General features: G+C 40.9%; 2 protein-coding genes across 4 annotated transcripts; one reads left to right on the top strand and one right to left on the bottom strand.

The window, feature by feature from the left end:
- Positions 1 to 9: 9 nt before the first annotated feature.
- Positions 10 to 12475, top strand: tgfb5 (transforming growth factor, beta 5). Its single transcript, XM_077578208.1, has 7 exons — positions 10 to 2871; positions 4493 to 4656; positions 6764 to 6896; positions 6970 to 7080; positions 9721 to 9901; positions 10206 to 10359; positions 11514 to 12475. The coding sequence occupies exons 1-7, from the start codon at positions 2496 to 2498 to the stop codon at positions 11670 to 11672; spliced, it is 1278 nt and encodes a 425-aa protein (XP_077434334.1). The 5' UTR covers positions 10 to 2495; the 3' UTR covers positions 11673 to 12475.
- kcnk4a (potassium channel, subfamily K, member 4a) lies at positions 6430 to 27731 on the bottom strand. 3 transcript variants are annotated; one of them, XR_013295613.1, is made up of 9 exons: positions 26083 to 27731; positions 22738 to 23003; positions 21329 to 21446; positions 21093 to 21253; positions 19833 to 20019; positions 19384 to 19520; positions 17341 to 18284; positions 11494 to 11668; positions 6430 to 7088 (listed from the first exon to the last, which is right to left on the bottom strand). XR_013295613.1 is itself a non-coding variant. In XM_077578207.1 (8 exons), exons 2-7 carry the CDS (start codon positions 22924 to 22926, stop codon positions 17355 to 17357), a joined length of 1722 nt encoding a protein of 573 aa, XP_077434333.1. In that variant the 5' UTR covers positions 22927 to 23003; positions 26083 to 27731; the 3' UTR covers positions 11096 to 11668; positions 17341 to 17354. The 3 variants fall into 3 exon arrangements, 2 of the variants coding, with proteins under 2 accessions (XP_077434333.1, XP_077434332.1); XM_077578207.1 differs by lacking the exon at positions 6430 to 7088 and having other exon boundaries at positions 11096 to 11668; XM_077578206.1 differs by lacking the exons at positions 6430 to 7088; positions 11494 to 11668 and having other exon boundaries at positions 13605 to 18284.
- Between the last annotated feature and the right edge of the window lie 189 nt (positions 27732 to 27920).

Raw genomic sequence — 27920 nt, 5'->3', positions numbered from 1 at the left:
GAGTGGCTAAACGAATTAATGCCTATGGAGCTGAGAGTTTGAGAGAGTGTTTGTGTGTGTGTGATTGTAGAGAGCGCAGAGGTCCAGATGACGTGGCAGCGGCTCGTCTATATTTGGCCCTAAGGAAAAAAGGCAGCAGACTGGAAGTTGTTTTTCACCATTTTCCTTTTTTTTTTCCTCCCTTTTTTTTTTGAAGCCACACGTCACAGCAAGCAAAAAGCAACCACCTTCTTTGGTTTCTTTTGAGCACAACTAAGCCGTCTTCATCTTTATCAAGGCAAGTCGCAACAGACGCCGTAAACGACGCGACCGTTTAGAAAAGTGAGAGCGGGTGCGTGCGCCGTGGTCCGAAACCCGGAGGCAGGCCGAGTCCTACCTTTCTTTCCTTCTACTTAAAGCAATTACAGGCCTGCAGCCACAACTATAATGACAGTATGATGCGATGGCAGCAGAGCGGCAATAAAAGCCACCCATGACAGATTAACAGTGCTGTGCAAATCCTGAACTGTAATTAACAACGTGATGGCTGGAAGATAAAGTAGCCTGCTGAGTGATGTCAAATGCCAGGAGGCGTTCAGGGCTGCTTTGAAACTGCTGCAATCAACTAATGCTGATGATTTTTTATTTTTTTTGCCTGCAATGTATTTAGTTGCATAGTCTAGAAGCAGCCAACATTCAAATGTTTAAATTTCATTTTTACTGCCACTCTTATATACATCATTTTTAAAGATAACGGCAAGATGATTTATTTGATGTAGTCAAATGTGAAAAAGTATTCATTAATATGTTATTTGTAGCATTTTGGCTAAAACATCTGCGCTAAATTAATGTTAGCAGCTAACTGTTATCGTGGTCGACATTGGCACAGATATCCCTTTCACCATTTATATTTATTTAATTTAAACCGCATAGATGTAGGATACGATCCACATCTGGACTTTAAATGGTTCATTTTTATTTGTGATTATTTTTTTACATTTGATTAAAAAATAAAACGTGTCGTAAATTAAGCCATGCGTCTAAACTGTATGCTAACCTAGCAGCCAGTTAGCTTCTTTTTCAATGTACGCTTTACACTCAACTTGAGGATTGAGTTATTTGAACACTTTTGTGTGGCACACATGTCAAAAGGCCTTTGTTGATCTTATTTTGGTAGCATTTTTCCTTTTAACTGCCACCAGTTTTGCCCTCTTCTCCACATGTTGAACTAAACAAGCTGCTAGCTGTCAGCTTCAGTCTCCATTTACCGGCCACTTGAGGATTGTTGTTATTTTTAGAATAAATTAAATGTGTTCCTGCACTGTGTGTGTGTTTGAGTGCCCACTTGGGTGCGAGTGAAATGGCTCCTATCCGCAAGTCACACTCCCTTCCCCTCTTTGGGGAGCAGCCCGCCTTCCAACCTCCCAACCTCCCAACCTCCCACACACACACCGGCCGCTGGCTGCTGCCAGGCCGGCCCCGCCTCCCGCTCTCCTTTCTCGGGGACTGCGTGGCTCAGTCGGCGCGGCTCGTGATGGAGCTCCATCCCGCAGCAGGTCTGCACGCATACCAGCGGACCCCGCTTGATCTGCCCTAAAAGCGGCCCCTCCGCCACAAGGACTTCTTTCATACATCTTTCAACTTCTGCCTTTTTTTTCCCTCTCCCCCCTCTCCGTGTTTTAATGTTTATGCGAGGGGACATGACTCGCCATTAGTTTTACGACATAAATCAACACTTGCCGGTTGTTTGGCTACGTTTTGTTTATCTGTAGCGAGGATAATAAGCGCTTTTGTTATCAGCTTTTTTGGGGGAGTAAAAATAGCTTCTTGGAGGGTAACAGGAGCTTCTTGGGCCGCTGGTAGGTTCATTCGGAGTCGGCTATGTGGCCCCTTTGGCCCCGCCGACGTGCTTATCGGAGGTGAGGGGACGTAAACGTCGTGAGCTGCCAGGTGAGGTGAGCTTATCATGGGCTGAGATCTTTTTTTGTTTATTACCCGAAGGACGGGCACTGGAGGATATTTTTTGTTATTACGTTCAATTACGTATCTCAATTTCAAGAATTTGACTAGAAGCTCGTGCAGAGCTTGCTAGCTTACCTTGATAGCACGCTGGATGCAAGTTGTAAATGTTCTTCCTTTTTTTTATATAAACACTGGAGTTTAGTCATAATTCGTCCACCAGTTAGTAAACTTTTTTTTTTTATGACAGCTGTAACTTTTTTACGGTTTCACGATTAAGCGGCCATGCGTAATTGTCGGTTTGCGGTTTACCGTAGAGTCTAGTCTGATATCGGCATCCCTTTTTTTAAATGTGCTTTTTGGGAGTCGTATTTGTTTATCGTGGTGGCTTCAACTCTCTGACGCACGCGTTCACGATCAGGGTTTAGTACTGGCTTTTAGTTACAGTCTCCTTTCCCTTCGGGAGGTATTTCCCCCCCACACGCGCACACACACAGTCTAAGTGCCCCCGCGGCCGTTCAGGGACTCTCTCTTTCCCCCCATCCCCTCTTCGGACAATGTGGCTGTCTCGCTTGGCTCTCCTGCTCCTTCTCCGGCTGTCGGTCGCGCTGGTCAAGGGCATCAACACGTGCGCCTTCATCAACCTGGACGAGCAAAAGTCGCGGCGCATCGAGGCGGTGCGCGGGCAGATTCTCAGCAAGCTGCGCATCCAGAGTCCGCCGGACGACGACGACGAGGCGGCGGCGGGGGCGGGGGCGGCGGCCGGCGTTGCGGTGCCCGCGGAGGTCATGTTGCTGTACAACAGCACGCGGGAGCTGCTGAAGGAGCGAGCGCGTCTGTCCGACTCGACGTGCGAGCGGGAGAGCAGCGAGGAGGAATACTACGCCAAAGAAGTGCAGAGGATCGATATGCTGCCCCAGCGCACGCAAACCAGTGAGTCTGTCGCTTCTATATTGTGTCTGGAAAGTTATAAATGTCGCTGGATGACAGAAGATCCAGTCAACGTGACCACCTGTTGCCGGATACTGTGGTGAATGTCAACGTTACGTCACGTGACCAAACCTGGAAAACAGATGATCCGTGACGTTCACAATGCGAGCCATTGGGCACTTTGACGTCATTTTTAGTCGACAGGTTGCATAAAATGTCCGGGAAGTTTGAACATTCGGTTTAATTTTTACTCCGCAGACACAAAATTAATCACAATTCTGTGTTTAGGCTAGTGGAGTAACATAGAACATTTTATTGCAAACATGTTTGACTTGATTTCCACTTTTAAGAAAATGAGCAAGATACAGTAGGCTATTGTATTTAAATGAAAACAAAGATAACAAATAATGAATTTTGATTGACTAAAAATCTGTGCTGTGGCATTGTGACATAACCCTGCCCACTACAGACTTAGAAGTAAATACTCTGCTTAAATATGATTATAGAAGACTTATTATAAATAATTGAAACCAGTTCCCAAGTGTCTTAACAACATTTCGGTGACACGCTTTTGTCAAAAGACCCGCAGGTTCAGGCGCTCACCCTACATTGTTTAACCGTTGGGCCGATGCCAAGTACACTACAGCTTGCGTTGCCACGGCAACTGGGTAGTGAGTGGATATTTGTTGAGCTCCGAGACAACAAAAAGTGAACGGCAAAGTGCATGCAAGCCTATAATGACGGCATCGGTCATATTTTCACCCGTGGGAGCAGTACTTCACCACCAAGCTGCCGATTTACAGTGAAGTTAGTGGATCCAACTATTTGTATACTGTAAAAGCAATTTTCTCCATAATGTGAAGCTAATCTTCGCAACTAATTATTTTATATACTATTAATTCATTTTAATGAGCCAATTGCCGCCTTAGCAAGTGTAGCAGTAGAAGTATACAACAATACTCAACTATATTCTTTATCCTCTGCATAAAATGATGAATCTTATTGTTTTTTTAAATGACATTTCCATTAGGAAAGACCACATTTGTATCCCATTGTATATTTCCTGGATATTCCATTACACAAGTAAATGTCACAGATGTCAAAATCAAACCTCTCAGGGACCTTGTAGACAGATAAGATATACATCTTCCCATGTATAATTAAGCAACATATCATTTTATTCTATATATGGCTCAGATAAAAGCAGACAAAAAGAGTGTAACATTCCCTGAATAGAACTGGAGGAAATTTTATTTAGCTTGTACAAAAGTGTGGAATCGAGGTTGAAAAGTCACCGAGCGTGCGTCTGCTTTCTTCAGACATCACGTCAATGGCGGACGTGCGACTGCAACGCCACCAAATGTTAGGCTGTGAATGAAAGAAGCACACACGCTGGCTTGGGCCAAATACGCTGCTTACGTAACCTCTGCAATCCGGCCAGTGTGACAACGGCCAAAGCCGCACAAGGCATTTTGTCTTCCTGGCCAAACTTTCCATTTGCTTTTCATCACCGCTCATTATGTTGACGTGAACAACAACAAGTCCAACACGCCCGCCGCGTGAGCGAGCGAGCGAGCAGATTGGCGTTAAACGTTGTCATTGTGTCCCTTTCCCATAACCGCAGACGCGGTGCAGCCGCTGCCGCTGGACCCGCATTACCGAAGCGTCCTGTTTGACGTGAGCAGCGTGGACCTGACCAACAGCACGCTGGTCAAGGCCGAGTTCAGGATCTTCCGAGCCCCCAACCCGCAGGCCCGGGCCTCCGAGCAGAGAGTGGAGATCTATCAGGTGGGACTGGCTCCGCTCTTTTGTGTGCGAGATAGAAACTTTTGCACATGCGCCAGTGAAAAAAGGGTTGGCAGGATTCTGACTTTATTCTAAGAATTCTCACGTTAAATTCTCAAAATTTTAATTAGCACCAGCACCAGAATTCTAACTTTTAAGTCAGAATTCTGACTTAAAAGTGCGAATTCTGATTTTATTATTGCTACTATTATTCTCACTTTAAAGTGAGAATTCTGATTTAAAAGTGAGAATTCTGAGAATAAAGTCAAAATTCTGAGATTAAAGTCAGAATTCTACCTTTAAAGTCGGAATTCTGAATTGTGACAATTCTGAGAATTAAGTCAGAATTCTGAGATTAAAGTCAGAATTCTGACTTCAAAGTGAGAATTATGAGAATACTCCCTTTAAAGTCAGAATTCTGAGATTAAAATCTGAATTCTCAATTAAAAGTGAAAACTCTGCGATTAAAGTCAAAATTCTCACTTTAAAGTCAGAATTCTGACTTTAATCTCAGAATTCTGATTTTAAAGTAAACATTCTGAGAATAAAGTCAGAGTTCTCAGTTTAATGTGAGATTGTGACAAGTCAGAATTCTACCTTTTAAGGTCGGAATTCTCACTTTAAAGTCAGAACTATGTGATTAAAATGGGAATTCTGAGAATTAAATCAGAATTCTCACTTTAAAGTTAGAAATCTGAGATTAAAGTCAGAATTCCAAAGTCAGGATTGTGACTTTAAAGTGAGAATTACGCCAAACTTTTTCTCTCTCTCTTCACTGGCCCTAATCATCTTCTGTACAAACTACTTTTATACTGCGTTGTTTATTTTGTCCAAAAGTAGATGTGAATATGTCAACAACCTGCTGTGTGAAATGTGTTTTCTGGCTGCGGGCAAATATTTTGCACCTCTCACAGGATTCCCAGGGAAGGGAGTCTCCTTCATTTGCATGCCTCCTGTTTTTTTTCTGTTTTTTTTTTATGAGCATGGAAGGTTAGCATGTGTTATTTAGGTCCAATTGAGTAATGAGGCCCCTTTTTGCCGCAGTGGAAATGAGCAGCAGGCCCGTCGTGCCAAGGACAAACACTTAACGCGAGGAATCCAGAAGCTGCAGCAACTTTTAAAGGCTTTTTCCTCATCCGTCAGTCAAGTCGTTTCTCCCTAGAAAATCCCACGATTCATAGGAATGAAACTTACCGGTTCAAACTTGACAACATCAACTTTTTATTTACCGTAACAGCAATTTTAGCATTTTAATTAACTCATTTGCTCCCCAAAACGAATACATTCTATTTTAAATATTACCATGCTCCCAAAGACATATTTATACTAAAAAAATTTTGGGGGTTTGTTATGCTAGAGAACACAAAAGGCTTTGATGCAGCCTTTGAACTGCAGAGATTGCTCAAAGCAATGGTAGTTATTACAAAATCGGCCAGCAGGTGGCAACTGAGTATAAAAGATCAACCAGGGCCATGTTGCAAAAAAAACCCCTGTGAATCTGTGAATAATGATGAAATTTCTAACGCTAATTGCTGCAAAACGGAAAAAAGTAGAAATATACTTTTTTTTCCTGATTCTAATCTTTCTTTTGGTATGTTTTTATAGCAATAGAACACAATATTTTGTGAAAATATAGGATTTGCCCTATTTGTTGATTTTATATATCTCATAATGAATCTTAAAAAGGTAGTAAATAAACAATAGTCACGAGAAAAGCAATAAATCCCATCAGAGATTACTGATACAGAATTTTTATTTTAAATGGACTTTTTAGTCCACTATACTGTAAAAATCCTGCAGAGTGATTAAGGAGGAGTACAAGCAACTACAATGAAACATTTAGCAGATAGCGAGCAATTTCTTGCTTCAAACTGTTTTCTTGCCATTAAACATAAAAAAGAGAAAAACCCGATATGTATTTAAAACATTACAAATTAAATCTATTATTCTTATTATCATTATTATTAACCAAACCACATTTTGCTAGCTTAATGCTAACATACAGTGCAAAACCCCATAGGCAGGCTAACAAAATTAGCATCAATGTTGCCGTCGTTCTAAACCTTTTAGCGAGTCAGTTGTGAAACTCTTCTTCTTCAACACGCGACAGCTGCTGAAGCCGGACGAGGACAGCACGTCCACGCAGCGCTACATCGACTCTCGCACCGTGCAGCCGCGGGCGAGGGGAAGCTGGATGTCGGTGGACGTCACCGAAACCGTCAAGGACTGGCTGTCGGAGCCAGGTCGGCGTCGCGTCACGTCACTTCGCAACGCTCTCGCGCTGTTCTTCTCACGCGTGTCCTTTCTTGCCGGCAGAAAGCAATCTGGGCTTGAAGCTGGGAGTCCACTGCCCCTGCTGCACCTTCGTCCCCTCCACCAACAACATTGTTCCCAACAAGAGCGAGGAACTGGAGGCTCTCTTTGCAGGTTGGTTGCTGTTTTCGAGGCGAAAATTGCCATCAATAAAGATAATCATGCGGTTTGGATTGACGCCGGCAGGTGTTCATTTAATGAGTGTCAGACCAAACTTCTAAATTTACAAAGTGCTCATGAACTTCATTCACTGCCATTGACGGCTATTGACGTCAAACATTTATTTGAACTATTTCTATTAGTTTGAAAAAAAATCCACGTTTGTGAGAGTATGGAAACCTAAAAAAAATTTTTTTTACATTTAGAACAGATATCAAACTTATGATTAATTGTGAGTTAACTATTGAAGTCATGCGATTAATTACAATTAAAAATTAGGAGCGTCAAGCAATTAAAATCATAGTTAATTGCACCACTTAACGAGTTAACTCACGATTAATCACAAATTTTATATCTGTTCTAAATGTACAATAAAAAAAAATTATAGGTTTTTATACTCTTGTTAACAAAAGTGGGAAAAAAATGTTAAACTAATAGAAATAGTTCAAATGAATATTTGACGTCTATAACCGTCAATGGCAGTGAATGAGTTAAAGGGGAAGTCAACCCCCCAAAATTTCTTGACAAAAATATGTTCTATGCAGCCCCACTAGTCTAAATAAATACGATATTCTGGTTAATATTGCCTTAGTGGAATATGAGTTAAGCGGCAAAATCCAGCAGTTCTTATCAATATCAGGAGGCGGCCATCTTGCCACGTGTTGTCAAGTAAGAATGACATCACAGTTGCTCAGGTCTCAGCTACCAACCGATCACAGCTCAGCCTCAGAAAACAGGTGAGCTGTGATTGGTCGTTGCCTGAGCCTGAGCAACTGTGATGTCATTTTCAGTCGACAGCAAGTGGCAAAATGGCCGCCCCCCTGAGACGAAAATAAACGGCTGGATTTTGCTTCATAACTCATATTCCACAAATGTCATATTAATCAGAATGTCATGTTTAGACTAGTGAGGTCACACATAACATATTTTTGTCAAGAAATGTTGAAGGTTAACTTGTATGTTGAACAAAATAAAATGTTCCTAAAATCAGGTGAGAGTGTTAACGCAACAAAAAATGCACGAGTCACCAAATGATTCATGATTCAGTTCGACGTCACGCCACCCTGCTAAATAGTGGCCGCACTGTTCTCCCACACACACACTGCCACACTATTGCGCAACACGTAAACGAGGCCCCAAATGGCTGCCCTTTTACTCCCAATTTAAATTTACACACGGCTCAATGTTTTTTTTTTCCCTCTTTATGTCAACACACACAAAAATCAATGTTTGATTATCCTGTAAGCAAAGCGAGGCTCCTGTTTTTAGAACCCCGCCCAACGGCTACAAACGCACGACTAACCATTTGAAACAGGCCGCGACGTGACGTAGCACGCTAGCATGCTAACACCTGCTAATTAGCCAAATGGCAAGATGGCGAGGGTGTTGTCAGCCCTGCAGGGAGTCGTTAAGGAAAACATTTGAGATCTGCCTGGACGTGTTTGAAGACATCAAATAGTTCCACGGGGGGGGGAAAAAAACGTCAACTCAGCTTGAAAAATTATCGTTTTTAATACCAGGACGCTGTTAGCACCAATCTTTTTTTTTATTTTTTAGATTAATCATAGTTGAACCAGCTGTGTAATCACAGGTAAAAAAAAAACAAAACAACAACAAGTGTTTAGACTAGGGATAGACCGATTATCAGCATTTTGACGAATATAGGCGTCGGCCATTTTGAAGAATCATAAGGCCAATTTGAAAAAGTGTTAACTTCAGGGAACTCATTATTTATGTTTTCAGAGATGCTGCTGACCCTGGGAACACTCTGCACCTTCTGTTTTTGGTTGAAATTAATACTACGATAAGTAAAATTTTAACACTGTAGAGAGAAATTTTGGAAACATTTTTATTTACTGAAGAAAACAATAAGGAGCTATTTACATAAGTTTATATTTATCTTTTGAAGACACGCTACTGCCCTGGGACATCCCTGAACTTTTTGTTAGATTTTTAAAACAAAGTTTTCTATTGACAAAATTTTTTTTTCAATAAACATATGCTTAAAATAAAAAAAATAAAAATAGATAGTTGTTTTTCAAAATAAGAGATGATGCTTCCAAATGTCAGATTTTTCAAAAATAATTTGTTTGCTTTCCTGAAGGACGACAGAAATAAGAGAATATTTGCTGTTGAGGGCTTACGGACAAATTTGCGTTAAAGTAACACTAAGAAACTTTTCAACCTTAATAAAATATTTTCATATCTCTACTGATGAAACATGGACTTAAAACGAGTTGAATGGTACTTTTGCCATGGCTTGAGGGGGTCTGCATCATTTTTACTGGCACTAAACAACTTTGAGGAGAATGGTAGGAACATCAAAACACAAAAAAAACGACAAATGTGCTGACTGCTTGATGGCATACGTCACTTCCTCCTTTCCGTCCATTTGGATGGCGTGAGCTCCAAAACAACGCAATGCGCTTGTCCTCATGGGAAATGCAGTCCTCCTTCAGGCATAATGTTACTGCTTCTGTCCATATGGCGTCGCCACGAACAACGTAAACGGAAAGTTCCTTAGTGTTGCTTTAGGCAAAATCAACATGAAATGATCCCGAAACACGCTAAAGTGCGCTCTTTTTTTCCTTGTAGGCGTGGACGACGAGCAGCTGCGCCAGCTAAAGAAGCAGAGCCAGGTGAAAGGTCAGGCGGATTTCAGCAGCAAGACGCCTCACCTCATCCTCACCCTGCTGCCCAGCGACCGAGTGGACAACCCGACCAAGAGGAACCGCAAGAAGAGGGCGGCGGCCACCGACGCCGCCACCTGCTCGCGGTAGGCTCACCTGGCACGCAAATCCTCGAACCTACGGAAATGTCGTTTTGGTACTCTGCTCATTTGTTGTCGTTATAACATGAACTTTTCAACTGAATCTTGGAAATGGACCACACAAAAAAAAAAAAAAAACGCAACTTTCTCAACGATTGTGTGTGAAGGCGAAAAATGGTGTGTCAGTGTTTAGACTGCCGCGCGTTTGATTTAGTCTCGCTCGCGCTGTCTGGCAGCCCGGCATTGTCATTACCGTTTTTTTTTTTTTTTTGTCATTTTCCCATGACCCGACTCCAAACACCCGCGTTAGCGGTTCCGAGTCGGGCTGCTGCCTGCGCTCGCTCTACATCGACTTCCGGCGCGACCTCAACTGGAAGTGGATCCACGAGCCCAAAGGTTACAAGGCCAACTTCTGCGCCGGCAACTGTCCTTACCTCTGGAGCGCCAACAACCACTACAACTTGGTGGGCTTCCACGTTTGCTTTTGTTTTCTGATGTCACAAATGTCAAAGCGAAAATTGGCTACACTTCATCGTGCAAACAGTATGTCGTATTTATTCAAAACCATTAACCCGTGCATTTCTTTATTGTTTTTTATTTGTAAAAGGGGAAAAAAATACTACATTATTAGAAAAAAATATTGTTTAAAAATTGATTATGTTAGATGTAGATTTATTGTGTACAAAATAAAAGCCTGCTCTCTGATTAGAAAGCAAGTGAAAATGAAAAATATATATAATTAAAAATAAAATTGTATAACTATTATTTATTATTATATATTATTTATTATTGTTATTTAAAAAATAGTAAATAATAATAATACAAAATATGTATATATTATTTAATTATTATAAAACAAGTACAAATAAAAGCCTCTTTTCTCGGACAGAAACAAAATAATACTTATAAATATTATTTAAAAAAAATACTGTATATAGCTATTATTTAGAAAAATATATTAGACTGTAAAGGAATAAAAAAAATACAGGATGAATATATATCTATATATATTTTTTTTTGTGGTAAATATTCTAAACAATAGACATATTTATTTATTTAACAAATAAACCCTTCCTCTCTTGGATATTTCATAATGTGTAAAATATATTATTGGTAAATATGATTGTAAAAATGTTTTTGGTACTAAAATACACACCCAAAAAGTTTTTTAAAAATTGTTAAATATGATTGATTAATTAAAAAAAAAACTGGATAAAATAAAAATATATATATTTATAATATACTTGTGTATGTGTAAGCCTAAATACTAACCTAAAAAAAAAGAAGTAATTCTTCATATAGTTAAATATTAAAACTTTTCCCACTTTTTGATGATTGCTTCAAAATGTCAACGAAGGCACGACGCGAGCCGACATTACGAACGACCAAAGTCAACTTGTAAGCGTCTGCTTGCTGCGTGTGTCGAACTTGCCCGACGCGTGCTTTTGCGGCTGCTGGTTTACCTCAGCCTCGCACAGTAAATGTCCCGTCACCTCGTACGGCCTCCGTAAACCTACAAGAACACGACACCGCACACGGCTTGCGCGACGCGTCGTTCCCATACGTGACAAATGTGAAACCTGTCGAAAGACGCTGACCCCGCGTTTGCTTGCGTCAGATCCTGCCGCTGTACAACAAGCTGAACCCCGAAGCGTCGGCGTCGCCCTGCTGCGTCCCCCAGGACCTGGAGCCCCTCACCATCATGTACTTCATCGGCCGCAGCCCCCGAGTGGAGCAGCTCTCCAACATGGTGGTCAAGTCCTGCAAGTGTCGCTAGACACACAAAAAAAACTCTCCATTTGAGACTGTAAATAAGTTCACATCCATGCAGTGCTTACGGAAAGTATTGACAACATAAAGCTGTCAATACTTTCCACATGCACTTTATATACAGTAAACACGCTGTAAAAAAAAAAAAAAAAAACGACAACCTCTCCAGTACGCCCACATGCGACTCTTAAGGACTCGTTCATGTCCACCGTGTTCCTTGTGACCGTTTGCACGGTAGCAAGACAAGAGAACGAGAAAGAAAGAGAAAAGCCGTGTCCGGGCGGGCGGGCGAGCGAGCCGAGGTGGACGTGCCAGCTCGCTGCGGTCCCGGCCCCGAAATGTGCCCCCGGCGTAAACAGGATGCGAACGCAAAAAAAAAAAAAGCCATCCATTTAAAAGGCCTTCTCCTCCTCCTGGTCTGTTGCTGCTTCTGGGATTTGTGGTGGGAGGAGAGAGCGAGAAACTTTGGAGAGCCAGACGTGGGACGGACGACGGGGGCGGAATTTGTCTGGAAGGTGGCGGTTTGCAACCCCGGCGCATTTCCGAGCGGGTTTTGGGGAATCTGGCAGCCTGACGACGCTGACGTGCTTCTTTTCTTTTCTCCTGCATTCATTATCTGACTGATGGTCTTTCCGTTGCCTTGTGTTGTTTGCCTTCTGTCACGCACGCACGCACGCGCACACAAACCATTCTGTACTCGTTGACCACACTTGAAATTGTGCAAATAAAAAAAAAAGAAAGAAAAGAAAAACATCCCCGGGGTTGACTTTTAAATTTAGACTCTGGTATGCCAGTGGTTTTGCGCTTGTGAGGTCACGCGTGATTGTGTTGCGATTCCGCCGTGCAGTCATGAAAGTATGAAGACAAGTCAGCAGCGGTCGCGAGCGTTTAGTCAAGTTATGCAACTTGAAAAACGCTTTTTGACTCGGCATTAAATAGACACATCCGCTTTGTGAAGCCACACGTCTAAAAAGGTCTCCTCCAAATTACATAAGAAACGCTGATGTGATTTAAAGCATGCTAAATATTGCTCACTTCTGAATAGATCCTAGGCCTCATTAAATATTTGTTAAACATAAGCCCAGGAATTGCATTTGTTTATTTTCTCCAAACCCAAAGTTTATTTTCTGTATTTTTAGTTTCTTAACTATACGTAGTACAGATGATAGTTCACTTAGCTCAGGCACAATAGTCAACCTTATTTGACTATAATATATTGGATTGAACAGAAATATTGTATATGCAATTTTTTTTGTTTTTTATGTATGTTGTTTTTTTTCGGAGTATTTTTTGGGGGGGTGTTTTTCTGACTTTTTTCTTCCGTTTTTCGGATTTTTTTTAGTCACACAAAAAATATATTTTTTAAAAAATAAAAAAGAAATCAGGAAAACAGGTAAAAATATTCAAGAAAAAAAGGAAGCCCCCCCCCCCCCCTTTTTTCTCAAGTGAATGCAAAACGTACTTCCGTAGTATTGTCTGTTGACTGCACGGCAATAATGTTATAAAATAAAATAAAACCCACCCCACAAGTTGTTTCTAAGGAAGATGGCTTGGACAAAAAAGTGCGTAAATGTTATCGTTTGCTAGCGTTCATTTTCATCTTGTGATGCATTTAATTTATTCATCATTTATTTATTAATATTTTTTTTTAAGTAAGGCCTTTATATTTAAAAAAAACAATGTTTGGTAAGGCTTTATTTTTATTTTTATAAAGACCATGTATAGTCAGAAATTTATTTATTTATTTTTAAAAGACCATGTCTAGTAAGGCTTTCATTAAAAAAAGGAAAAAGGCATCCCCCCTCCCTCTTTTAAAATAAACAAAAGAAGGCTCAAATCAGTAAAGATCAGCATCGTAAAGCTCATTTTGTTGACTATGTATATAGTACGGTGTTTTTTTTTTAACAAGCTTTTATTTAAAAAAAAAAAAAACACACCATGTAAGTAAGGCTTTTATTTATTTTAAAAAATACCATATACAGTAAGGCATTTACTTTACAATTATTTGTATTTACAAAAAAAAACGCGACCATGGCACCCCAATCTCTTCTTGCTTGGGCCCCCTGGTAAAGAGGTCACCCCCCCCCCCCCCCTCCTGCCAACCTCAGCCCTCCTCCCTGAGTAAACTGGCCCCGGCATGTGTTTGTCTTTTGCACTTAACTACCTCTTACTATATCCAACCTGTACTTATCCCACTGCGGAGAGCCGTGCTACTGGCCTTGGGGAGGGAGGAGGGAGGGAGGACTTGGGCCCTGGACTCGGACCCCGCCACCCCCAGCCTACGCCTAGAGTCATGTCTCGGCAGTTTCACACACGCATAAAAGGCGTCTTGAGATGATAAAAGGCAATTACGTGCCACTCACACCTCGTATTGTGCGTGATAAACGCGCGTCACACACTTGTTCATTTCCACCAGACAGCTATTTTCAGATGGAGGCTAGCCCAGCTAGCTTTAAACCTTACTTTGAAACCCTAATCCAAATTAGAAAGAGCCATTTTAGGCTAAATAAATGAGCAAAAATATGTCTGGAGCCGCAAAACATTTGAACATTGTGATGAACGAAACGGTGTGTTATAGTGTTAGTCGAATGTAATGACGACCTGACAGCTAATTAGAGCGGCACCATAACAGAAAATTATGCAGCAATTAAAACTTTGAGATTAATTTTCTTCTACTTTTCGTCTTCCATTTTTTTGATTTTTGTTGTTGTAATTTTTCATACTTCATTTTTTCATACATTTTTCTGCCACAAACTTTCTGACATTTTTGGCAATTTTATGGAGTATGGACAATTGGACATATGGTAATATTCTGCCTCTATTTTTTATTTATTTTTTTTGCTTAAAATGCTCTAACATTTTGGGCAATTTTGTGGCATTTTATGGTAATTTTCTGAATTTCCTACTCTTGTTAACAAAAGTGAAAAAAATGTTAAACTAATAGAAATATATAAAAAAAAAGAAAAAAAAAAAGAGAGAGAGCAATGTCAAATCGGTAAAATTACCGAATGAACAATACTGAGCTCTCCAGAAAAGAGAAAGAAGAAAGAAAGAAAAAGAAAAAAAAAGGGAAAAAAATAGTTCCAATGAATTTTTTGACGTCTATAGCCGTCAATGGCAGTGAAGGAGTTAAAACTGCAGCCCCATAAAGACAAAATGTAAAAGATATGCAAGCGGCAACATCACGGGAGGACGAAGAGGCGCATTTTGTGGCCTCAGCATTATTGCAGGTTGCAGAGGCGAGTCGGCCAAAGCCACAAAAGTTCCCTTTTTAAACACATGAGGGCGTGCTGGCGCAAAGCTCCAAGGCGCCACTTTATGCAAGCTCGTAAAATCAGAAAAAAGGGCCTATTTATGCCGTAAAAGTCCAAAGTCCAAGTCAGTATTTAGTCGTGGCAAGCTGGCGTTCAGTTTTATCGTCGACACGCACAACAAAACACGATAGCGACGACGACAACGCTAAAACATTCATCAAGTGTCGGTCGGCCCCGCTGACTTTGTCCAGGCCGCTGTCAGCGGATGATGAAATGCGCGTTGGCCTCGGACCGTCGGACGTCAGCGTCACCGGCCTCCTCCTCTTCCTCCTCCTCCTCCTCCTCCTCCTGTCTTGTGTATCTTGCGTGTTCCAGGATGTGAGTAAGCGAGACCGCGGCGGTGGCGGAGTTCACCGAGGACTCGCCGAGGTCAGCACGTCTGCAAGCGCGCACGCGTGCTGCAGAGGCGGATAGTTTGCCATTGGGCAAGGCAGGCCACAAATTTGGCACCAACCGCACATGCTTCACATTAGCAGTGCAGCAATGACAATTGACCATCTCCAATTACCTGAGTCAGGTGTTTTTTCTTTAAAAACAACAATGTAAGACTGATTTTATTTTTTTTTTTTGTAAATTATGAGTAGTAGTAGTAAAGCTTTTATTTAAAACAACAAAAACCCGACCATGTATAGTAAAGCGCTTTTTTTCATTTTTTAAATTTATTTATAAAAGTAAGGCGTTTTTTTTTTTTAAACGACCATGTACTAAGGCAATTTTAAAAAGATGACCATGTATCATAAGGCGTCTTAAAGAAAAGAGAAAAAAAGGCGTTTTTTAAATTTATTTAAAAACAACCATGTAGAGTACGACGTTTTGTTTTTTTCAGCGACCAATAAATAGTAAGGTTTTTTTTTTTTTTTTACCATGAGGCGTCTTTTTATTTTTTTAATGGCCATGATAGTAAAGCGGGTTTTTTTAAGCGACCATGTTATGACCCTTATATAGTAAGGCGTTTTTTTTTTTATTAACAAAACATTCATGCATAGTAAGGTGGTTTTTTTTTTTAAACGACCATGTAGTAAGGCATTTTCAAAGATGAGCATCAAATCCATGTATACAGCAAGGCATTTTTAAAAAGATAACCATGTATCATAAGGAGTCTTTAAAAAAAATAAAATAAAAATACCATGTAGCATTTTTTTTTCCAGCGACCAATATATAGTAAGGCGTTTTTTTTTTCCTACCATGTAAGGCGGGGTTTTCTAAAACGACCATAGCGTCAGGTTTTTCTTTCTTTTCTTTTTTTTTTTTTTAAACGACCTTGCGATTAGTAATTTTATGTTCCTGTTTTTGGACTAAACAAACAAATATAAAACAAGTCACTTGAATGAAGCACAATTAATGGTGATTGTTTATTGAACTGTGCAATTTTAAAATGACATACTACGAATGGCGCCTTGCTCGGTGGCTCTGGGGAACGTTGCTACGCCACCGCGCGCGCGCGCGTGTTCTGATGAAGCAAAGCGGTTTGTTCATTTTGTGAAAGCCGAAGTTCACCTTTGAAGGTGACGTTGTGCATTTTGTGGACAATTTAAGGGGTTTTCTCCCATACTAATCGAAAGGACACCCTTGGATTCCCCCTCCCACTCAAAAGCTGCTTGGATATCAAATCCAAAGCGACGCAACATCGCCATCTACGGGCGTATGTTTGTCAGTACAGCCACGACGACGCTTGACTTTTAACAGACGAGCTGCGTGAAACCGTTGAAAAACATACTTCATACATTCATGAGTGGCAGTAAAAGTTTGGTTTCTGGTTCAATATGCCATTTGGCGCCACTGTTACATACTCAAGACATTTTCAGAAACTTTATTATTATAAAATGATTTGGTGGTTGAATTGGGTCAAAGGTTAACTCCACACAGAAAATCTAACTCTTTGACTGCCAGACGTTTTCAGAAAAGGGATGCCGTGGGTGCCAGCCGATTTTAAGCATTTTGACTGATCTTTCAAGGTCCACAGAAAATTATGTGTTTGGACTATGGAAACACACATACTACCAAATGAAAGATTGGACTCTCATCTTTCATCAGAAAAAAAAAGTTTGTTTCTATTTTATTCCGTTTTTCAGTAATCAACAATAGAAAATGGTTAGTTTCACCTGTTTTAAAAAAAAATGTATTTTAACGTCTTTGGCACTCCTCCATAGAATTTTACTAAACGTTATTTAACGTTTTTGGCAGTCAAAGAGTTAAATAGTTCGACATAAAAAAAAAAATAAAAAAAAGAGCTTTGGCCTGAAAAAGTTGACATGACTAAGACATGACGTGTTCAAACATTGGCAAGTTGTTTGTCAACTGGATTCTTCTTTGACTGTGAAGACGTTTCAGTTGGAAATGTTTAAAGATCACAAAACTTACGCAAAGAGTCGACGTCAAAGCGTCTGCGGCGAGTCCGTGTGTGTCAGCGACGGCAGCAGCGAGTCCGGAGGCGGCGTGGGCGGATTGGACGGCGGGTCCAAGTCCCCGCCGGGCCTCCTCACCTGCAGGGGGCGCCACTCGTGCGTCGGCTCCCTCCTCACGCTCCTCAGGCTCTTGCGCTTGGGTTTGCGCGGGCGCCGCCGCCTCTCGTCGCCGCACTCGCTCAGCGCGTCCGACGACTCGTCGATGTACGCCAGGTTCTCGCCGAAAAAGTCCAGGAGGCCCGTGGAGTGGGGAGAAAGCGAAGGCGAGGGGGGGAGGGAACTCGGATCAGGTGAGGGTTGGTCGTCACCGCATCTCGCCGCCTCCTCGGCGTCCAGTTTGCCGCCTTCCGCTTGGAGGGCGCGGCGAGCCTGGAGTTTCCGGAGAAATGAGAAGGACGAAGACGCGGAAGACATGTCGGATCTGGAGTCAAAGTCCGATCCTGAGAAGGAAGCGTCCCGTACGGCGGCTTCGGGGGAGTCCAGCACGGAGGCGGACGCAGCGGCGGGGAGGGAGAAGGAACGCGTGAACAGGTGAGGCAAGGAGCGCCGCGCCACCCGCTGACGCAAAGCCGCCGCCGGCTCGGACGGCTTGGCCCTGGGAACGGTGCCGGCGCCGCCCAGCCTGGTCCTGGCCGCCATTGCTCGCTCCGGGGGGGGGCCCAGCCCCTCCAGCCGGCTCATGGAGCTGGACAGGCCGGCCCAGTGGCCGTTGTCGGAACCCCCTCGGGCCCAGTAGCCCAGCGTCACCTGCGCGCCGCGACGGATGCGGCGACGCTCGCTTCGCTTCCAGCGCCGGCGCTGCAGGAGGAAGGGGTCGTTGAACTCCAGAGGGTTGGGGATGCGGAAGTCCTTGGACATGTGCTGCGTCCAGTCGGTGGCGTGAGCGCGCAGCTCCTCCATCTGGCGTGAGCACAAACGGCAGGAAGGAGCAGAAAGCGCGTTGATTGTCGTTTCATTTCAAGTGGCATAAATAGCAACAAAATTCCATTTCTGGAGAAATTGCATCTGAATGCTGAATGAAAAATACAGAATTGTGGAATGATATGAAAAGACATGGAATGAGAACAAAACAATGATACTGGTTAAAAAAATAAAAAGTGCAATATGTTGATAAAAAGTGTGTAATGATATTGAATTGTATGGAATGATGTAAGGTAAGAGAATTTTTGGTGTCATTGGGAATGAATGAGGAATATTTTTGGTGACATGCAAAATTGGCTGTCAAAGTTGTGTGAGGCAGACGTGCTAACCACATTATCACCCCCAAAAATAAAAAAGTATTTTACATGATAAGTCTGACACTGATTGCGAAATATTGTCCCCCCCCCCCCCCCACTAGCAACCCAAACCCAATTTCAATTTGGGGTTTCCACTCACCACTAAATCAATTAACATAATAATAATAATTAGGGATGGGAGCGAGCAGTACCAATAGCAGCCTTATTTTAAAATACCAGCACTTGTGACGGCGCCCTCTTGTGGCTGTTTTAAGATCAGGCACTAGAAATTAAAAATGAGAGGAATAGAAAATTGCCTTGAATTCAATTATTCTTTTAGGAAAAATACTACATCTTTTTTAATTTTACGTAGTAATGGTAGCGGTGTTTGGTATTGGACTAAAGAGTTGAGTATTGGTCTGAAAAAAAAAGTGGTGTCAAACATCTTAAATAATAATAATAATAATAACAACTCAGCTTTCTATAACAAATCATATTTCTCCCAAAGATTTCAAGAATATTTCTCTGGTTACTCAGGCCCTCCACCATATTTCCAAAAACCTGCTCGGTTTTTTCTTCGAACCTGCCATTGACTGGCGACCAGTCCAGGGTGTCACTCGATGCCAGCTAGGAAAGACACAAGCTCACTTGCTGACTCTGAGAATAGAGGCTGTACTGTATATACAGGAAATGGGTGGGGGGGGGGAGAAAAAGGAAACCTAATGATAGATTGACTGGTGAGACGAATGTTTACGCAGTGTGTGTGCGTGCGTGCGTCTCGCCTCAGCGCGGGTCCTCTTGGAGAGCACCCGCAGCCAGTTGCCAATCATGGTGAGGATGGAGGCAAAGTAGGCCAGCCCGAACACGATCCACAACCACACCAGAGGTTTGAAGAACAGACCGCCAGCGTGACTACCATCTGGACACACACACACACACACACACACACACACACATCTATTAATATTATTTTCTAAGCCAGCTTCTCGCACGTTCCAATTTTGTTGTTTGGGACTTTTTGGGCTGTTTTGACGATCACATTAACATCTAGAAGGCAGAGAAGGCAATTTTGTTTACCTGTCACAAAACAGTTGTGGCCTTTATTTGTCAAGACTATCGTGGTAAAATCAGATTTTCGGAGATGAAAAGGTATTTCAAATGGGGTCGATCAAGGTTCGAAGTGCCGTGATCCACGTTTGCCGAAATGCGCACGAGAACCCTGCGTTCGCACCCGGCACGTAGTCGCCGAAGCCCACGGTGGTGAGCGTGATGACCACAAAGTAGAGCGACTCCAGGAAGGACCAGTCCTCGGACTTCTGAAAGAAGACGGTGGGCACGGCCAGGAAGATGAGGCAGCCGATGAGGATGGACAGCACGGCGGAGATCACGCGCACCGTGGTGGGACGCACTTGACGCTTCTAACACACACACACGATGCAAACAATCCTCAATTTAAAAAAACAACAACAAACTTTTACACTCCGGCATTCACAAATTCAATTAGAGATTATTTTTTTCTTCAGGAAAAAAAATATCTAAAAAACTTTTTTTCTCTCCTGCTTTTCTGAATATTTTGTTTCCGTTTTTCAGGATTTTTTTTTAATGAGAAAAAAATGCAGTAAAACCGAAAAAATATTCAGAAAAACACCCACAAAAAAAAAAATCAAAAAAAAATGAGTCAGAAAAACAGGATTTTTCCATCACCGAGTTTCTTTGTCATGAAATGATCTGCTATGTGAGATGGTGAAGATCAAGAGCCACTTTCAAGTGACTGTGCTTCATTGCCTGCAAAATTAACAGTACCACTATCAGAAAAACTCGCCATCCCCACAGTTTGTGACACTGCAGCTATCATGTGACAGCCAAAAGGTAAGCAGAGCTGCATTGAGTTTTGGTGAACAAAAAAAAATTAGCAATAGCTAACAGTGTTAGCTTCTGGCAAGTGGCACAGAGAGCAGTGTACAGGTGCAATGATTAATGAGTCATTGACAACTAGATGATGAAATTACTGTTATCAATAAATATTTTTGATAATTCATTATTTGTTTAGATCCTTTTTTTTATATTTAAAATTGTCCAAAACCTGAGAATTTCAGCTTGTCAACAGTTAATGTTCTACAATTTCTGCAGTCCTCCACAATTATCTTTGTGTTGAATTAAAATCAAACATTTGCTTTTACTTTGGAAAATAATAATCAACTTTATTGCATATTTCCTGACATGTTCCAGACCCAACCAGTAACTTAATCATAATTTGTTTGTTTGTCCATTTTCTGTACTGTCAAATTAAAGTAATGTCCTCTTATTTAATCTGATTCATCCCTTAATCAAAAAAATTGATTAATCAGTTATTAAAATAATTGTTAGTAGCAGGCCTATGAAGCGCTGCCACCACAGATGAAAATTCTTATACGAGTGTAAACTGTTTGTCCACCTAAAAGGCTTACTAGGCCAGACCGTCGGCAGAGCCCAGAACAGAACCCTTCCTTACCAGAAAGAGGGTCTCGATCTTGGCCACGGCCCTGCGCAGCACGGTGCCCATGTGGTCGCCCACTCCGGCCAGCAGGATGCCGAACATGGGGATGCCCACCAGGGCGTAGCACACGCAGAACAGCTGGCCGTAACGTGTGCGAGGAGACAGGTTCCCGAATCCTGGAGGGGGGGGCCCACGGCGGGAGTCAGGAGGACAAAAGGGCCGCGACGGGCGCCAAAGGGTGTTTAGCGTACCGATGGTGGTGATGATGGCGCCGCAGAAGAAGAAGGCGGAGGCCACGTCCCAGCGTGTGGTGAAGTTGGAGGAGAGGCTGCCCACCTCCAGACCCGCTTCCACCGCAGACGCCACTTCCTGGGTGGCGATCACAAAACATGCAACATAAAACTTTCGTCTGTTAGGTCAAAGAACATGAAAAATATCTGACAATGACACTCGCTTGCTGTCAAGTGTATGCCAAAGCAGTAGGTGGCGCTGTTACTCACATAAGTCATTATCATGAATGTGGACAAACAACCACAGTGAACATTTTATTTGTTTGGCACATCTATTTTTTGTTTTGTTTCATAAAATATTATTCATTAGATTTTTTTTTTAAGGGATTAGAAGAATATATTCAAATGTTCCCACTGTGCAGAAAATATAAACATTGTATAAATAATAATAATAATAATTTAAAAATTCAATTAAAAAGTATATCTTTAAATCAGATTTTTTTTTTAGGGATAAGAATTTATTCAATAATGAGGAAAAAAATCTATATTTTATATCAAATATTTCAAAACCTAAATCAAAAAGTATACTTAAAAAAACTATAAATGTACATGTGACTTAATACAAAATTAAAAATAGAAACAATAAGAAAAAAACTGTAAAAAACCCAAATTCTAAATAAAAGTAAACCAAATAAATACAAAATACTAGAAAAAAATCACATTTAAAAACAATTCAAATACACACAAAACTAATTTGAGTCAGTAATGGCTTCATGTCTCCATAAACATATTTTTGATGCTTATTTATAAACATGTCTTTACCGTACTTTTATTCTAGTAATTTTTTTTTTAAAGATATTTTCATTTTTGGCTTTTAAGTTTGCCCAATAAAAGCTTGCGCAAAACGGATTTTAACATATTTCAGAAAGAAATTCCACCTGTTGCTGAATTTAACCCTTCATTTATAAGCATTACTAAATATATTATTATATTACGAAATAAATTATTATAATTATGAAAACCTGATCTGCTAGAGGAAAAAACAAGGGAAGATTCATAATCATTCTAGAAAAGTAACTTGCTTAATATGATTTAAAAAATAGTAAACAATGTTCACCACTGTAATTTCAATTTAATCATAACAATAAAACACACAAAATATTCAAAAAATATATACAGTATGTACAATTTGAAAATAAACAGATAAAAAACTGAAATGAAAAATATATAAAAAATAATAATACATACTGTCCCTTTACATTAACCAACCAATTATTCAAATTTGGACACATCTGGAAAAGTAAATCAAAAGTAAATAGAAAAATGATCAAATAAAATTCTGTCGTTTGTGTGGACATCGCCGCTAGGTCGCTGATGTTGGCGTGCGTGCGACCGGCTGGCTAACTGTTACATAATGATTCCATTGATACCTTGACCAGCGTGTAGAATTCCCGCTCGCTGACGCAGGAGTGATTGTCCAGGAATTTGTTGGTGGCGGTGAGCAGCTCCTGGAACTTGTCGTTCTCCTGGGAAGCCTCCAGGTTCTGGAAGACCAGCGCCCCCATGCCCAGGTACAGCACCACCCCCAGCAGGAGGGCCAGGACCGTGGCGCAGCGCATGGTGGCCGCCCCCCCTCCGGGGTTCGAGGTCGGGGGATGTGGTCGGCGCCCGCACTCAGGATACACTCAGGGCACAGCTGGTCATAAACAGGAAGTTCCTTTGAGAGGGCGGCTGTACGTGTAAACATGCAACACGGTGGCTTTTTTTAAATTTTTATTTACGCGCGCACGTGTGCGTCACGCCAGCGCCGCACTGGCAGGAAGCAGAGTCCTATTAGGATGTTCCCATGAACGCTAGGTGAGAAGTCACACATTGATGATGTCATACCAATATGGAAATTTCACCCCAAAGTGAACTCAAATAAAATCAAACCCAAATAGAAAAACCTCATGACCAGTTAAACACTTGTTGCTCCTCTCGCTAGCACAATGAATACGAGTTTAAGGCTGCATCTGTGCATCATGTGACCAAGGTCATTATCGGTACGATAATGTATGAAAAAAACGAAAAGTAAATTGGAGAAAACGTTGCTGTAAATGAAATAAAAAATGATAACCAATTGAAACTACATTATACCTTTATAAAACAAAACAAAAAAAAACTAAACCAAATACTAAAACTAATAGAAATCATTTTCGGTAATAAAATTACATAACAAACCTGCTCTTAAAACCAAAGCAAACTCATAATGTAACAGGGATGTGATTTGACCAAAGTGAAATTATCTGAAAATTTAGCCGGGGGTCTGGGGGCCGCTGGCACCCAGCTAGGTCCAGGGTATATATATATATATATATATATATATATATATTCAATGTATATTGAACTATCCCATATAAAATGGCAGTTTTAGTCAACTCAAAATCAGTCACATTCAAAAACATTGGACTGCCTTTGCTTTTAAAAACTATCACTGAGAATATCATCATATCTAACTAATGTGATTACTAAGTTAACACATAAATAATGTTGAGGGGTTCAAATTTCATGAACAAATAATTGTATCATGACCAAATGAAAAGTAACTCATATTAGAGCATACCACAAATGTCTTTGTTATAGCAGAAGATGTTATCTGTCGGAGTCATGTGCATACACAATGAACTACTAAAAAAAAAAAATAATCTGAAATTTTTTTTTGGGGGGGGGGGGGAGATAAAAAAAGCGAATTCCGCGAATTAGCGGAAAAATCACATCCCTGTCATAATGTAAATAAGAAAACCCCAACATTTTTTAGGGATGTAACGAAAACGACAATATTGTGATATTAATGTCATTCATGTCAAAATATTAAAAGCAGCACATCTGTTAAAAAAGACAAGGTATGTTTTCCATTTGTGCAGTTCTAGCACCTTCTAGTGGCTCGTTTAATAGTGCAGTTTAATTTTAATTAGGAATGTTTTGGCCACTGTGGCAGTTATCACTCCCAGAAATCAGCCGCACCAGCAAATATTTTATAACATCCCCGACGAAAAACATTACTTTTCGCCCGCTGCAACTTAAAGGCATCATTGTGAATTACATAGGCCGTGATACTTTGACATCATACACTCAAATTCTGAGCTCCTATATGGCCATGATGCGATGATCTCGCACATTCCAACAAAAACAAACAAGGCCGCTTCACTGACAACCATCTATTTGAATGCGATTTGAGTGGCGAGCAGTCCAGGGTGTACGCATGCCACCTCTCACCCAAAGTCATTCCAGGTCAACCTTGACCCTGATGAGGATAAGATCTATAGAAAAATGGATGACTGCCAATCATGTTCTGCTTTTGTTCCCCTCGGCGAGGAAACTCTAGATTTGTATGAAAGATCCGAGCTAGTGATAGCGGTGGTTGCCCGTTGATTCGTTTAGCAGGTGACCGACTTACGTTAAAGCCTCCATGGGAGCCTTTGTGTTTCTCACGCTGTGTTGAGATTCACAATGAAAACGCAGCCGCCAAAAGAATAGTGAGCGGAAGGAAGCCAGCGTGACGCGTTGGTCGTCTAAGAAAGTGATTCCCAACTGGTGTGCCGTCACTTAAATTGGTCGGAAAATGACTTATTTTACAGGTTTCCCCTGCTGTTATGTGCTTGATACAGAACTTTCGACGTATTTTGTGGTTGCAATTAGTTTCTGGTGTTGAACTACATTTACGATGCGTGTAAAAAGTCTTATAATGTATAAACAATGAGAATAGTCTTAATGACCCTGCCAAATTTAAAAAAAGAAAAAGAAAAAGACTAACTCTTTGACTGCCTAAAACGTTAAATAACGTTTAGTAAAATCTTATGGAGGAGTGCCAAAGACGTTAAAAGACGTTTGTTTCAAAACAGAGGTGAAACTAACCATTTTCTGTTGTTGATTACTGAAGAACGGAATAAGGTAGAAACAAACTTTTTTTTTCTGATGAAAGATGAGAGTCCAATCTTTCATTTGGTAGTATGTGTGTTTCCATAGTCCAAAAACATAAATTTCTGTGGACCTTGAAAGATCAGTCAAAATGCTTAAATCGGCTGGCACTGGGGACAACCCGTTTCTGAAAACGTCTGGCAGTCAAAGAGTTAAATTGAGTAATTCCCCCCAAATTGCCAACAAATATACAATACAATGAGGTTTCAAAATGGTGGCTGGAATATATCCCACCGGGTTGTCACGGGGCTTTCCATGTCATGACAACGAGGCACTCTAAAGTGGCCCTTGTCCAAAAAAGAAAAAAAATTACCCCCCCACCCCCGCTCGCTAATTTGCCTTTCTCTGCGCAGCATGCACACACTCATGGCGAACAATGAGGTGCTCGTTTAAGTTAATACAGTTCAGATTTGATACTTCTTCAGTCTTTGGTCATTTTCAGCAATTATCATTAAACGTGTATTTATGTATTTAGAAATTAATCTGTGAATCTACTTTACATGGTCTTTAATTGTGTGTGTTTTTTTATTTTTTATATAATTTGGTCTCTCTACATCAGTGGTTCTCAAATGGGGGTAGGTATACCCCTGGGGGGCACGTGAGATTTTAAAATATATTTTAAAAGTATATGTAAATATTTAAGAAAAATACAAGTTCACAAAATTAATTTTCTATTCAGTAGGCCATTCAATTTCACTATCCTAAAAAACCAGCACCTTCCCCACTCGCCATTTTCTTTCCAATTCAAAATCAGTTTTTCCTTGTTTGAATGGAGGCTGACCGAAGACGAAAACAGACGTCAATGAGGAGGAGCTTACCTTGAGGCTCCCAAGTCAGGAGTTCATCCCATGTTAGGTCAGCTGATGAGCTCGGTTGGGCTTCGCTGGGGACCTTCAACAAAAAGAAGATTCTATTGGACGTCTTCACGCACACGACAAACACAAGACTACACTTTGTCATGGTTTAAAAAAAAAAAAAAAAAAACACAACTGCGAGCCACTACAAACTGCCCGCAGTGACGTCAACCGATAAAAAAAAAAAAAACGTGTTTGCGCCTTATCACCACTTTGAACTGTGTTTTTACCTCGCCAATGCAACTCCCCATGCGGAGCCTTGACAATGTCCTGACATTTGCCAGAGTCCGGCACACTGTTAGCATTCAGCGCTAATGGACCTTTGCTTGTCTAAGTGTGACACTCACTAGTCGTCACGGTCCCAAATACGCACTACGCGATAAGAGCTTGTCATTGTTCTTTGTTGAAACGGCAGCGGCTGAGCTCATGTGAAGATAAACATTGGAGCAGGTGGGCCCGCGCACGCAATCATGAAAGAAGCACGGGACCGAGGGACGACGTGCACGCGAGATGGGCGCGAGGGCTTAAGTATGGCAAAGTTCAGATTTTTTTGAGGCTCACATTAAAAACTCAGCTATAAATTGCGATATTGATATTTTATTTATGTTGGATTTCATTGACATCACATAGCTTTGTTTTTGTTATTTTGTTGGTCAGCAAGAACTACATCGTTAATTGCCACAACAAATATGGAGATGAATCAGTTTTCAATTTGCACTCATTAAAAAAACGGAAATATGAATTCCGAATGTTACTATATTGTCAATAACTTCAGAAATATTAACGCATGTGTTTCGCATAACAACAGTTAAATACACTGTATATATATTGGGTTTCTTATAACCTCACTGCCAATAATATCACATCTATTTATTGTACAAATATGAGGGCAGCATAATCGGACTATTTTAAATGCAACTTTTCGTTTTTTTTCCTTGTTTGGATCAGATTTCACTTTCTTTTAATTACTTTGCAAAAGGTGCTTTTTTTTGCATCATTTTTTACTTTGTGGTTTGCTTGCTGTGAATGCACGTGCTATGTGTGATTATAGCTGATAGCTCACGGATGAATACAAATAATTATCGATCTATCTTGCCGATCCTGACAGACAGGTTGATTGATTTCATTTAAGACTCCAAATGCTTCTGAACTATGCTAAAAATGGAAAAAAAAAATACAACTTGCCAAATTAGTCACCAAGAAAATAAAAAGTAAATAAAACACTTTCACAAGCTCATTTGATCAAATACAAGAGCTGGATGGAGAAGGAAAAAAAAATTCCTTTACAAGAATACAATGCTGCTCGTTGTGCTTGTGCAGTCGCAACATTTCTGATACAACTCATTACATTGTGCAGGTGTAACGAAGCAAAACTCCAGCGAAAGCCATTTGAAATATTCCACTTCAAGAAAAACACAACACGCGCCACCAACTGCAACTTCATTTCTTGAGAAATACTTTAAAAAACGACGACAACTGAACGCATTCACGAGGTCTGCTTTGCGTTCGTTCCTCTTCGATAATACAAAGCGAGAAACATGGATTTGAAAACAAGATGCATACGTGATGAAGACTAACATTTCTAACCAAATGAATGAATGAAAGAAAGAAAGAAAATCTCTTACCTTAACTTTGGGTGAAACTTAAATCCAGATGTGTCGTTCTCCGGCCTCGCAGCACTCAGTCAGCAGCTGTGTGTAATCGTGTGTGTGTGTGTTGTGAACGTGCATGTGTGTTCTCTCCTTGGAAGGTGTTTCCCCATTCTTGTGACCCTACATCACTCTGACACGGGGAGAAGACTT

Source organism: Vanacampus margaritifer, chromosome 10 (assembly GCF_051991255.1).
Source record: "Vanacampus margaritifer isolate UIUO_Vmar chromosome 10, RoL_Vmar_1.0, whole genome shotgun sequence".
Classification (NCBI taxonomy): Eukaryota; Metazoa; Chordata; class Actinopteri; order Syngnathiformes; family Syngnathidae; genus Vanacampus; species Vanacampus margaritifer.
The sequence above is the reverse complement of the archived record's forward strand: the minus strand, read 5'-3'. Positions and strand labels throughout refer to the sequence as shown.

Bases quoted from the DNA above. Each gene is read 5' to 3' on its own strand.
- kcnk4a (XM_077578207.1), bottom strand. From the start codon at position 22,926: ATGCGCTGCGCCACGGTCCTGGCCCTCCTGCTGGGGGTGGTGCTGTAC. The intron at 20,020-21,092 runs GTAAGGAAGGGT...TGTGTGTGTTAG, and splicing joins AGATCGAGACCCTCTTTCTG to AAGCGTCAAGTGCGTCCCAC. The intron at 19,521-19,832 runs GTGCGAACGCAG...GTGTGTGTCCAG, and splicing joins CTTCGGCGACTACGTGCCGG to ATGGTAGTCACGCTGGCGGT.
- tgfb5 (XM_077578208.1), top strand. From the start codon at position 2,496: ATGTGGCTGTCTCGCTTGGCTCTCCTGCTCCTTCTCCGGCTGTCGGTC. The intron at 2,872-4,492 runs GTGAGTCTGTCG...CCATAACCGCAG, and splicing joins GCCCCAGCGCACGCAAACCA to ACGCGGTGCAGCCGCTGCCG. The intron at 7,081-9,720 runs GTTGGTTGCTGT...TTTTCCTTGTAG, and splicing joins ACTGGAGGCTCTCTTTGCAG to GCGTGGACGACGAGCAGCTG.